Consider the following 14,205-nt stretch of genomic DNA (forward strand, 5'->3'; position numbering starts at 1 on the left):
GGGGTATCTGCTTACGGCGATAATACAGCGAGGTCACAAGTTATCAAAGGAAAGCATTTTCATTGTAGCAATGCGTTTTTTCTTAATGAGATCAACACCCCAGTCGGCCGCGTCCTTGACTCGAGCATATTAAGGATCTATGACATCTTTCCATTTGTATTTTCAATAACACAATACGTGGTTACGCGCGGTGCAAAAAAGGGTGACCAAAAGATTTACTTTAAAAGTTACGTTCTTAATTTCTTATTTAAAATTTTCTCTTTCATTTTAAACAATATCTCAGTATTACTATGTAATACTTAATTTTTCAAAGTATTAAAATTAAAAAATGCATTTTTGTTATCGATTTATTGTGTACGTCGTACGAATTAAGTATTAAGTTTTAAGGAAGACTATCGTCAGTCAATATCAGTCGAGAGCTTGTTCAGTTCTCTTACTCATAAATTAATATAACTATCTGCATGATTCAATAAATATATTGACGCATAAAAAAGAATGTAAAACAGGCAGTATTGCAGACTAATTATTTATAGACTTGTTACTATCGATTATGTGAACAAACGTATAGTTAAGTATGATTTCACTATTCATACGAACGATTTGAGAGACATGACTTCACTCACCTACACAGCAGGCCCACACATCGCGTTTGTGCTTGCTACTTCTGTTATATCCACGCACACCTACACTACACTTGCACTTTAACCGGACACTTTTTAAATATATCTTAATAAATGTAATTAACACACATATCTAGTATACACTCCTAAACACTATGCAATAGATTTAAGACATAGAATGATAATCTGTTAGTGCAGCAGCTCTTGATGTGCCCTCCGCGACGCGCCTGGCGGTTCACAGCGCCGCCGCCGGGGCTCGGGACACGGGGCTCGGGAGCGGCAGAGGGATGTGCTGGGGTGACACACATTTTGGTTGAATCGAAGACTTGTTATCGTCATGAAAAATATTAATATAACTAATTAATTGTTTCTGAAATCAGTTTCTTTTGTTCAATTAATAAGTGTAAAGTAATTTTTGAATGTTGACAATTTTATTTAGCTTGCAAAGATCTCTTTGCCATGCCACTCGTATTGGTAAGCCCTTATTATTAAACTACATATGTATTCTGTAATAATTGATGAGCTTGGATATTACTTTACTTTCACTTTGTAAGTCAGATAAAATTATCGAGAAATAAAAAGAAGAATATCCACGATTGAGCAAATAAGTGGTCAGTGTTCAGACGACGCAACTCGTGTCCGGGCGGGGAGGCTGCACGCGCAGGCGCGCTGCCGGCCCTCATCCCGCAGCCAGCAGACGGGAGGGTTGAGTACGAGGCTCACAGCGCACATCGTACACTAGCCGCATCTCAATAAATCACCCATATTCTATGTATGAACTCTGTGTACCTAAAACTTGTAATAGAAATTGATGTGACGGCTGTATGGGGCGGCGGAGCTGATGTGTGGGAGTGAGGGGGAGAGACATCTCTGATCCGCTCGAGGTCAAGTAACACCAGCGTGTCAAGGTCCCGTCGAACTGGGCTATTACGCCGAAGCCAGCAAAAGCAATGGTTGTCGCGAATTTTGGAAGGCATCGAGTATGGAAATATTCGATTTTGATTTGACTTTTCTAGCAGGTTATCGTGAAGTATTGTGACTATCATTATTTAGCAAAATTTGAATTAAATTCGAGTATAAACTGACTACTATTAAGGTTACTCAGAGCCGTGTCACTGTAGGAACATTCATCAGACAGGTGGACGATGATGACCTGAAATATCATATACTTAGTTTTATTTACGCAGCGAAAATATATCCAATTAAACATATTATTGATATCTGTAATAAAGTTTTTCTTCGTCATATAAGATATGCAGTAAGTGCGCGTGCATAATGATAAGAGTTATACGTCCATGCATACAATACAATCGTCTCGGCGAGTACGAGTAGCCACCGACATGTCAGTAACCATTAAATTTATATCGCTGTGACCATAAAGCAGTGGATAACGGAAGTAGACGATTGCCTTCTGTTTTATTCACACATTTTGTCATATACATGAAGGGAAGGCTTTGTAAAAAGTTATTTAGTTAGTAGACAAAGGATAATATACTTAAACAATACTAATATTATAAATGCGAAATTTTAGACGGATGGATGGATAGATGGATGTTTGTTAGAGTCGCGGGCGAAAGTTAGTAATCAATATTCTTTGAAAGACATACTAATTGCGAGGCGATATCGTTCAACGGCCGCGCCGGCGCACAGTGCCCTGCCCTGCTGACCTGTGGCAAAACTTGTGTTTCTGATAATCTTTATTGCATTATTTTGAAATAAGAATGTTAACCTTTAGTAATATTCAAAAAACTAGGCCGAGAAAAAACGCCAAGTACTCATTATAGTCAAATTAACGGCTTATTAAATTAGTTATGATATAATTAGAACCTAACACACCTATGTTCTATTTTTTAAAACCATAATAAAATAAACAAAAGCACTTTAATAGACACTGCGGGACATACTCAAACATTACTTTGAATGAGCTCGTATTCATGATGTGAAATAGTAGTTCATTACCTTTTATAACGTAACAAAATTCGGTAAGGCACCAATTTTGATTAAAATAGGATTGTCCCGGTGCGTGTCTGCAATGTGGTGACTGTAGCCGCACGATGCGCTATATAGGAAACTGACGCCGCAATTTATGCTCATTTTAATAAACGTTACCGCAAAACAAAGAGATAGCATAAAATACGATGTATCACGTTACTGTTGTTCTCTTAGCTTTCACTTTATTTCTGTTGTATTATTTGACAACGAGAAAATTCAACTATTGGAAAATAAGAGGAGTCCCGTATGAGAGTCCTCTGCCGCTGTTTGGTAACTACCTGCAGTACATCTGCATGAGGCGACCCTCATTTCTGGTCGCTCAGCAGCTGTGCGAGCGCTACCCCGAGGCGCCGCTCGTGGGCGCCTTCTACGGCACCCAGCCCGCTCTACTGCTACAGGACCCCGACCTTGTCAAGCTCGTTACCACCAAGGACTTCTACTACTTCAATAGCAGGGAGGTCGCCGACTACACGCCCCGCGAGGCGGTCACGCAAAACCTTTTCTTCACTTACGGTGACCGATGGAAAGTGATACGTCAAAATTTGACGCCTCTGTTCACTTCCGCTAAAATGAAAAACATGTTTTATTTAATAGAGAAATGTACGCACCAATTAGAAGTTCTGATAGAGTCTGAGTTGTCGGGGGCGAGGGCGGGGGCGAGGGCGGGGGCGAGCGAGGGGGCCGAGCTGGACATGCGGCAGCTGATGGCGCGCTTCACGATGGACTGCATCGGCTCCTGTGCTTTCGGCATTGAGACTAACACACTGGTCAAGAGCGAAGAGCCCAATCCTTACAGGGTCATGGGGGACAAAATTTTCGAAAACTCTTTCGACCGGGGCTTCCGACTGGCATGCCGCGCGATGTGGCCCGCCGTGTTCTACGCTCTGCGTTTCCGCGTCTTTCCTGAGGAGATAATACGTTTCTTCAAGACGATGCTAGTAAAAGTGTTCGAGCTGCGCGGCTACAAGCCCGCGAAAAGAAACGATTTCGTCGATCTCCTGCTCGATCTGAGACAAAACCGATACTTGGTCGGCGAGGGCATCACTACTTACAAAAACGGGGAAGGACGACAGGTACGGCTCGAGCTGGATGATGAGACGATGAGCGCGCAGTGTGTGGTGTTCTTCGCGGCCGGGTACGAGACCTCGGCGACGACACTAGCTTACACGCTACACCAGCTGGCACTGCACCCCGCCGTGCAAGACAGGGTGATCGCGGAGGTAGAGGAGTTCCTCCGGCGGCACGACGGCCGCATCACCTACGAGTGCGTGAACGAGCTGCCGTACACGACGGCGTGCGTACAGGAGACGCTTCGCCTTTTCCCCGTACTAGGAATCGTCACGCGCGAGCTGTTCGAGGACCACGCACTGCCCAACGGCCTGCAGCTCGAGCGGGGCTTGCGCGTGCACATCCCCGTCTACCGTTTGCATCGCAATCCTAAATATTTCCCGGAACCTGACAAATTTGATCCGGAACGTTTTCTCGGCGAACGAAAAAAAACGGTGCAGCCTTACACCTACATGCCCTTCGGAGAGGGACCTAGGTTATGTATAGGTAAGTAGATAGAAAGTATTATCTTATATATTATTTAAGCTACTAGATTGCCAAACGTATTAAGGTTAATGAACTTTTCGGTATAGCTCCCCCGCACGACATGCATGTTGCAGGGATGCGGTTTGCCTGGATGCAGATGCTGGCGGGACTGGCGGCGGTGTTCCGGCGGCACGGGGTGGCGGAGGGGCGCGACACGCCGCACCCCGCCGACTATCACTACGACCCTACCTCCATTGTCACCATCCCCACGCACCCCATCAAACTCAAGCTGGTGCGCCGCGACCTTACGCTCTCATCGTAATGCCCTTTGTAAGTGCACGGTGCACCAGGGGCTGACATTTTCTTATTTAAATACTATTTCTAGCAATATGCACGGAAGTCGCAGGCAAAAGCTAGTTAAAAAAATCTTGAAGAAAACAAACTGTGTCTGCCTATTTACATCTTAATACTCAATGCAATAAACAGCATTGTATGTTTAATACATTTTACTCCCGCTTTACATCCTCGGAAAAACAAGCTATTGTTTGGCTTCGAATTTGACCGTTTAAATGTTTTTAAAGCTGACCTTATCCGCATATATGACGGTTTTGCATTATATTATAAAGTATTCAGATTTCAATAGTAGCACGATTATAAGTAACTAAATGTTGCTCGCGACTTTGCGTGATTTAAAAATACAATAAAAGACATAGCCTATGTTACACACAGATAAACTACCTTTCTAATTGTGATGGCATTTTCAAAATGGGCCCAGTAGTTGAATAGTACTTGAATCAAATACATACAAAAATCCAAAAATACAAATGTTTCCTCTTTATAATATTAGTATAGATATATATGTACCGATTTAAAAAATCTTTCGACATTAGAAAGCTACTCACATTATCACTGAGTAACAAAGGCTTGGAAATAATATGCATGGAAACTTTGGCAGCGAGGCGGAGCTGTGGCGGATCCCTATACGAATTAGAGTGGACTCCACGCAATGTAAGACTGGTCAGGAATGGGAGACTACAGTTTGAATTTGTTTTTTTTTTACTTAAAAAAATAAAACTAATATGAACGAACCTTAGGAGATGAAACGATTAACAATGGTTTATGTGCGTATTGTTATTTGCTACTCATATTATATTAGGAGTATGTAATATGCGATTATAGCAACACAAGGGACGCGATGCGACGTCTCCGCTGCACGGTACAAGGTTGGAATTATCTTTTGATGTATGTCTGTATGTACTGAGACTATTAAAAATAACAACACGGCAATAAACTATACCCACATTTAATGACTGCTGTTTACATGAATCATCATTTCTTAAATAACTACTTGTGTGTTATTGTATATAGTCTTGCAAAGAAACCAATTTCATTTGGAATATTTAATTGACTCAATATCCAAAGTAAATACAAGACATATTTACTTGTATTTGTTTACAACTGAATTGCTTTTTTAGAATTTAACGCAAATCGTGTCCTGCGCCAATCGTAGACACACTATGGACTCGTTGTTACGGATAATGTCAACTCGGACAGCAATAAATATCTAATGCTAAGTTATAAGGGTCGGTGTCTTCCTGAACCAAAAAGGTCTCAACCGACGTGACCTCTGCGCCCGGCACCCGCGGACTGTGACCTCCGCACCCGGCCTCAACTTTATCCATTAAACTAATAACGTAACTGATAAATCTTTCAAAGAAAAGTTTGCAGCGAAATTGTGTTAGGCGAATCTTTGCTAAAACTTTTAGTAAACGACGCCTAAACTTTGATATCAACTCTGAATAAAACACCTTCTTAATTAACTTAGATAATTTGTCCTACAAAGATTACGGAGGAAATTTCCGCTATGAAAAGCTAAGAAATACACAAATAGATTTGAATAAATACATAGACTGAAATAAAGACATATTTTGGTAGCAGACATCATTCATTTCAGTAATGGATGGAACAAAGTTTTCGCGATTCCCCTGATCATATCAAATAGCAAAACTTTATTAGAAGTTTGATCATTTTCTAAAAGCAGTCTTGTAAGCTGACTCCACAAAACATTAACTTATGGACCAACAAAATTCACGTAGTTAGTATCCTTTCTTAGTAATGAATAATCGATGATGTTTGAAGCTGGAACTCGTGAACCACAATGAAGCGTTTGCACAGAATTGCTATAATTTTCTTAAAGGCTTTTATACTATTGATTATGATTTACTAGCTTTCCGTCCGCGTGTAATTAAAAAACAAAATGAGTATCCTATGTGCTATCCTATGTGCTCTTCTAAGCTATTCTCTACATCTACATAAAATTTAATCGAAATTCGTTCAATTGTTTTGGCTACAAACTCTAACAATCCATCCATCGTAACTTTCGCATTTCCTTTCCTTCAAATAGCTTTATAAAATGTAATTCCCCAAAGTTAACGTATTCATGGTTTGTGCAGGAAAGAAATTTCCCGCGGGCGCCGTAAAATAAATGAAATTTGTGTATAAACTTAATTGGATCAGAAATGATTACGCAGTAGACAAGGTAAAGGCATAGTTATACAATTATTCGACCTTCGGCAATTATCATGAATCACAACCTTTCAGAACAACGATGGAAACGACAAGAGATTAGGAGAGTAAATGCCTTATAGGTTATTTATTGAAGTAAGCTAAGAAAAATATGTACTCTTTGGTTACATGTTACATTGATTTAATGAATAGTTGTGTACTGTAGTCAAAGGAAATAATAAATAGATAACATCAGACAAACCCGCCTTGACCCTGACAAAGCGATATATGACATATTATTTTAAGTGCAGTTTGAAGTCGGCTGTCAGCTCGAGGCCGGGCGTGTCTTGTTGCCGGGGTGTGGGGGGAGGCGCGGAAGTGTCTCGCCGCCGCTACGAGACAGGACCTTACGCCGTCACGTCCGGATCCGGACACCACAATTAATGTGTGCAATTGTTGTCAGTTTGCACAACTTGTATAACATTATGTGTATCCGTTTACCTTGACTTCAACAAATTAGTTGAATATTTTTAGATTTTAATGTTTACTTTAATAAAATTAATACTAAAAAAACGCCTTTTCACAATAATGGCCACACTCACTCGATTAGATTCACAGTCAAGTGAATGGTTTTATAAAAATTAGGTACAAACAAAAAAGACGACTACTGGTCAATTCATTACGAGTACTTATCATCTAAAGTAATTAAGAAAAAACCTAATGTATTTCACGCGTATTCTTAACAAAAAGCGGGAGGAAGTGGATTGTTGTTAGTGAAAGTTCAATTTGTGCGGGCGCGGCCTTGCGGGCGGCGAGGGGGGAGAGGGGGCGAAGGGAGCGCCAGGGCTTCTCACCTCATGACCCTCGATCTGGTTAGTGTTTGACCTTTAAATCTGCCCTCGGGAAATCCTTAAGACAATGATGAACAGTAACGAAACGAAGAAGGTTGTCAACAAACAGTAGACAAATTACGCGTTATAATACTAGTGTAGGTCCACTGAATGCCTTGGCTATAACATAAAAAAAATCATAAATATTATAATTGAAACGTTAGAGAGAGGTATTTGAGAAACCCTGGCCGATTTAAATAGTGATTATGTCGGCATAATTTGCATAGTTGTTAAGCAGACAATACTAGTAACAGACAATGCACCCACTATTGCCGACAACTACTGAGACACGTGTCTGGGAACATGTCACTTGACGTCTACAACAGTGGCGTGTCTAGTTCAAATTAATAAATGATACTTTTGTACGTAGCGTAGGTAGGCCTACCGCAAGATGGACCGATGACCTGATCAAGGTTGCGGGAGTACACTAGACCGGGCATTGTGGTAATCGATGGGGAGGCCTATATTCAGCAGCGGACGACTACAGGCTGGCAATGATGATGATTTTATATCTAAATAAGTTTATTCATTATCATCATCAGCTCACTATACGTCCTCAATCGTGCTCGGAACTGAAGCTAAGTTGACCATAGTCAAGCACACCAGCCCAAAGGTTGTCTTTGAAATTCTTTACAAATATTTTCCTTTACCGTGATATCGTCGTGTGTTCATATGTAAATAATATGAAATTTTTTAAATGTTGAACCTAGGAATTGTTTAGTTTTATGTAAAAGCGTGAGTTGTGCCGTTTTTAATTACTTTTCGCTTAGTTTTATGTACTTCAATACAGATGCTCTCTTCTTTAATTAATAAAGTTAATTCTACGCCGTTGAAATTATTACTTCCTTCATGTTTGACCACCTCGGTGTTCAAGCCGCTCGTTTGCCCCCTTTTATTATAAAAAAAATGTTGTAAAATTAAAAACATAAATGTCATGTCTATATTTTATTCTACATTTCGTATCATAAGTTTATGTTTTGAATGTAAGCTGAGCTGTTCACCAGGATATATAGTATATTCGTAAATACTTGAATATTCAGGGTCGTTGCCGTAATAATATCTATGGTCATTTTTCCAAAAACCCAATTCCAAAAACGTCAAAACTCGTCGACGAATGCGGAAGACATAATACATTTCCTGCTCAAAACTGTACAGCCTTCGAAATTTTGATTGCTAATTAATTAATATGCCTCGACACACCATCGGCTTTGAAATACCAATTTCGATACGTTACATACATAATATGAACATTTAGGCAGATGACCTCCTGCTTCCTACGTATTGCCACCATAAATGCCACCTCATGGCACTCGCTTTAGATATTTCTTATCTAGATGAAAACTAACATAAAAGATTAGACGCTATATGTCCCCTTTGGAATCATTGTTATTGAGACACTATTTAACGTAGGCTTGCGAAATGCCTCTTAACCTTTAAATAATAAACTACTTACTTATACTAGGTTATGGTGAAACGTAATGCTTTGACGTCCATAATATTAATCAGCGGCGGTTAAAGAGAAACATGTGTTCAACTAAACATTGTCTAAATACATATTTAGGATATTTCAGTTTAAAAGTAAACTAAATACAATGGCCGTTGTTTAGCTAGATTGTAACTCGATACGGCATCAAAAGGTCTGCATCGTTGTCCTTTTTAGATGCCCTATATAATATTTTATAAATAAAGTAATGAAATATTAATATAAATGTTCGAGAGCAGGCGATCGTTATTGTACAATTGTTGTTAAGTTATTCAGCTTTGAACTCGTTCTAGTTGAGACAGGACAATGTCGTGGACAATGCACTTGCACATAAAGTCAGGACTAAGCACTAGCCAATACTTGATTATAATCAATATTGACAGATAATATAGATAACTAGCTTTCGCCCGCGACTCCATTCGCATAGAATAAAAAAAAACAAAAGTGAGTAGCCTATGTGTTTTTCCAGACTATCCTCTACATCTATACCTCTTTATAATATTTACGAAAGAATGAGCAGATCAAGAAATGGGGATTATTTGACGATATAAAAAAAAAACTAGAAAAAGAATAATAACTATTTTAATTAATTTCCATATAAATAAGTAATTGAAAGAACATGTTATCCGTCGTACTTCGTATATTTTCCACTGGTATTAGGATTTAAAATTACCATCAAAGTACAAACAATAATTTGTAACTAATGTTTTTGAACGTATAAAGTTACAGTGCACAGCTCCATTACACTGTGTGTTTGATCAAGTCACAATAAGTTGGTAATTAATTGACCTAAATGTGTCAGCGAGACGTGTCTTTGTGTCGGCGTGTCGGTCGGTAAGTACTTAATATGTGAAACCACAATTTACATGTGAATGTAAAATATTTCTAAGTTTATATTAGTTTAAGCAGACAGTAACGCGGCGCATTTCCTCTTCCCGCCTCTTGCGGACATACGCCGGTGTAGCTATGTCGTGTATGTCCCTCCCCTGTTCATATATCTGTGACGTTTACTGATAGCCTATTGCCACCTGCATCCGGTATTTATTGTACTCCAATAAAATTTTATTACAATCCAAGTTAAATTATATTTATTGTGTAGCGCGAGAAATATTATAAACATCTTATAAAATGTTGCTCTGAGCTGTAAGCAATTAATTGGCATGATTCATACAGCTGTAAAGTCAATGTTTATTTTAATACGTTTAAGTTAAAAATGTAGTGTAATTTTTAATCCACGTTGTTTAATTTTTACTTGGAAATGAATGGTACATTTATTCTCCATTTATTTTACCTTACTAATATAGTTACTAAACGCGAAATTTTCGATTTATGGATGTTTCTTAGTAGATAACTCTATTAAAAGAAAATGGATCTGAATGAAATTAACTAATGATTTTTTTTTTTCAATTTCGGAAGAACGAAGCCGTATGCAAAAGTTAGTTCAATTCTTTATATAGAAGCCACGAAATTTTAAAGCGATCATGTGATTTTAAACTTGTTTTATCATTTGTATAAAATATCTAAAAACGTGCAATATTTCTTTGCAATAACTTCGACGTTTTTAAATTCTTGTTAAGATTTGATTTGTTTAGGTAAATGTCGAGGTTATATAGAATTTTATGGATAACTAATTTTTGCCCGCTACTCCGTCCGCGTGGAATTAAAAAAAAAACAAAGTAAGTAGCCTATGTGTTATCTATACTAACATCTATGTTAAATTTCACCATGGAGGAAAACACCGGCTAATATCTACAAAGAAATTCAAAGGTACTTATGTGCAGGCAACCCGCAGTGGGCCAGCGTGGTTGACTATTCCTTGTCACCCTTAACTTTAGTGTAGGATCCGAGGCCCTTAGGGCCCCCTCATGCTGTATTATAACTCAATGTACAATGGAATAGTTTTAAAACAAAGACCAATAATTAAAAAATACGTAAGCTGTTTCCAACAATATTTTTAACTGGTTTCCGCGGTAAATACCACAACCTTTTCTATTGCTAATAAAAAAAGAAGTAAAACGCCAGTTAACGTGTGGTTTTCCTTGTGTTTTGGTAGTTGTACCCCGTATATTATTTTAATTATGGAATATTTTTCTTCTAAACATGACCGCGACAGTGCGGACCGCGGGGTAAGTACAACTGCGGCGTGTTCCTCACTACGTACGGTAAGTTCGCACATTCTGAAATAAACAAATGGATATTCATTTTCAGAGTCATTTAATTGATTACATTCGGCACTAATTTGAGAATATTTTGCAGCAATTAAGTAGTTTATAGTATCTTGTATGTTGCACCGAGTGACATTTGAATATTGTGTTGACGTCGGGTTTTCCGCGAACAGTAGAAAACACAAATTGGATGTCAAAACAGATTTTGTTAACTACAAAGAATTGTTATGTTATTGTCAAACATGATGTATAAAATACTAGCTTTCGCCCGTGACTCGGTCCGCGTGAAAATAAAAAAACAAAAGTGAGTAGCCTATGTGTTCTTCCAGACTATCCTCTACATCTATACCAAATTTCATCGAGATCCGTTCAGCCGTTTAGGCTACAAACTCTAACAAACATCTATCTATCTAAACTTTCGCATTTATAATATTGGTGAGATAAGCGTGGTATATAGCATCGATATTAAGGTATAATTAAAATAAATGTACATACATACGTAATACATGGAGGCCGCGAAAGGAGACCAGAAGCGTAGGGCGTCCTCCACCCTAGTGGACCGACGACTTAGTGCGCACGGCGGGAAGTCGTTGGATGCGGAAGGCGAAGGGCCGCATTCTGTGGAAGGCATTGGGAAAGGCCTATGTCCAGCATTGGGCAGGTGAAGGCTGTTGATGATGATGATGATGATGATGATACATACGTAGCTGTAGCGTCGCATGGCGTCTGACAATTCTGTACAACTGCATCACGTTCGGATATTTTTTGTGAGATTATTTATTAACTAGCTCCTACTGCGATCGGCTAAAACCAACCTCAGCACAGTACTTTTTAAGGGCGCTACACACTTTCAGTTTCAATTGAACAGTGGACCTGCACAGTTAAAACTGAAGGTGTGTTGCAGGCTTAAGTATTTTTACATTTTCTTGTCACATTGTGTTGAATTTAATTACATTAGTTGTGAATTTAAACTTCGTTAAACACGAGCTGCAGTTCACGTGTCTTGTACATTTCTGTTTTCATAAAAAAATGTAAACACAAATCTTGATTGATCTTCTCATATTTTTTGCTGCGCAGCGCGACTCCGTTAACATTTTTTTGTATGTGTTTTATAATAGTTTCAAGATTATAGTTACTGCAACGTTTCCTTATTGAACTTGTAAAGTCATTTAACTTAACTTAATATAAAGATCGCTCGCAGTCACAAAGTAAACGTTTCTTGCAAACTGTGAAGTATTCCTAAAATAAATAACAATAAAATAAGAACAAAAATTGAATGCCGATATTTTTCAATGTCCCCATGTTTATTGAAAATAAAGATAAAAGGTACTATCGAGGGGGCTGTGGGCTTACGCTCTGTCGATCAATCCCTTCCAGCGCTGCGTGCCGCCACCCGCCTCCCGCCACCCGGGGCACGCACTGACCCCTTCTCTCTCCTCTACGCCATTAACCACTTTTTATTCTTTTTTACGAGTTAACTAAGCAATTTATTAATCATTTCCTTTAACATAGTTTAAATAATTAGTATTATCCCAAAACATAAAGTTAGGCACTGTTTAGTAAACTACGTGTTTTAACTCTTTGATACTGATTGGTGTTATGGACATCATGGTAACATTTTTCACTGTAAATATGTGTCAAAACACTACTTTAGTATAAGTACTTTATTATGGTTTTATTTACTTATTTAATTCTTTAGCACAAATTAAACAACAAAGCTTAAATTAAGTCATTACTAGAATTGCGCTAAGGCGACCTTATCGCTACGATCTCTTCCAGGCAACCCTGTGGGACAGCAGAAGCAAGACAAACACACAAGGGTATCTGTTAGATTTAGTTTAGATTGTATTTCGTAATCCTACCTATGATAATTTTTCAATAAACTTGATTAGTCAAAAATCCGCGGCGGGCACCAGTGGCGGTATGAAAGGGTTGACATATGTTTGAAATATCACATCAAAATTTTTATGGTAAGACATTACATGTTAAAAAAATAAGCGTCTAAATTAAATATATAGTTTGTTATAACGAACTTGTTTAGATATACTAAAGATGACATAATAATTATATTCTAACCTTGATTTTTTTCGTGGCATAACTGACAATTTAACATTCTTTTTATTACGCGTAATTAAATGTTAGACGACAACATTATAATTAAAGTATGAGTCGTATTATTTTTAATTAAATTAAATAATTGGTCTCATGCAAACCGTAAAATTAAAGTTGTATTTCTTATTTTAACTACAAACTTATTGAAAACATGAATAATGTCTTGTATCGCTATTGCGTAACATTAAACTAAACATTCTCTGCTTGTTCCACTAGAAAATGGCCGTGATGTTTTTTAATTCAAATGAAAATAAACATGAACATAATGTCAGAATATTCCGTTGTTGATGTCAGTGTGTAGAGCAAGGGCAAGGAATCTGGCCCATTGCGTGCCCATTTCCCACGCTGGGGGGAAACCCGAGTCATTTGCGTACAAATCCTAGTTTAAAATAAAAATAAAAAGCAATCAAGTACTGCGTATACCCTGTGCAGTGGAAATATTTGTATTTTATCTCTTTTATTTTTGTTTTTTTCTGACTCATTGGTATTTATCAAGTTATTGTCTCACGGCGCTTGTCGCAGTTCTGCCGACGCTGCGCCGTAACTTCGTGCAACAAATAAGCGACTCGACGTAAAGATTATTTCCATTGGCATTGAACAAGTATTTAATTTATTGTAATTTTTTATTATGATTCTATGAAATAGGCTTCATGTTTTTACATTAAATAAAGCAACTAAATATATAAAATAACCTACAAAAATCTGTAACAGATCTCTGGAATGAACGAAGATGACTTTCATTCAATTGTTGCTCCAACGGTCTTTTTTGAATTCCTTAAAAAAGTAATTTGTCTTTATGAAAGACATTTTAAAAATATAATAAGGAAAGCCATTTAATAACTCAGACTACGACAGTTAGTGTTGAATTCTAACACTAAGTTTTAATTTGATAGCTAACATTGAGT

At 38.0% G+C, this 14,205-nt stretch overlaps 1 protein-coding gene across 1 annotated transcript; it reads left to right on the forward strand.

Annotated features, from left to right (window-relative positions):
- The first annotated feature begins 2,555 nt into the window (after nt 1–2,555).
- LOC106109066 (cytochrome P450 6B5) lies at nt 2,556–4,993 on the forward strand. Its single transcript, XM_013290461.1, has 2 exons — nt 2,556–4,166; nt 4,280–4,993. Exons 1-2 carry the CDS (start codon nt 2,759–2,761, stop codon nt 4,465–4,467), a joined length of 1,596 nt encoding a protein of 531 aa, XP_013145915.1. The 5' UTR covers nt 2,556–2,758; the 3' UTR covers nt 4,468–4,993.
- Nucleotides 4,994–14,205: the final 9,212 nt, after the last annotated feature.

The sequence above is a fragment of the Papilio polytes genome, unplaced genomic scaffold, assembly GCF_000836215.1.
Source record: "Papilio polytes unplaced genomic scaffold, Ppol_1.0 DF821322.1, whole genome shotgun sequence".
Classification (NCBI taxonomy): Eukaryota; Metazoa; Arthropoda; class Insecta; order Lepidoptera; family Papilionidae; genus Papilio; species Papilio polytes.

What these genes read in the sequence shown, in the direction of transcription:
- LOC106109066 (XM_013290461.1), top strand. Translation starts at nt 2,759, where the DNA reads ATGTATCACGTTACTGTTGTTCTCTTAGCTTTCACTTTATTTCTGTTG. An exon ending in GGGACCTAGGTTATGTATAG is followed by an intron (nt 4,167 to 4,279) that starts GTAAGTAGATAG and finishes TGCATGTTGCAG; the next exon opens with GGATGCGGTTTGCCTGGATG.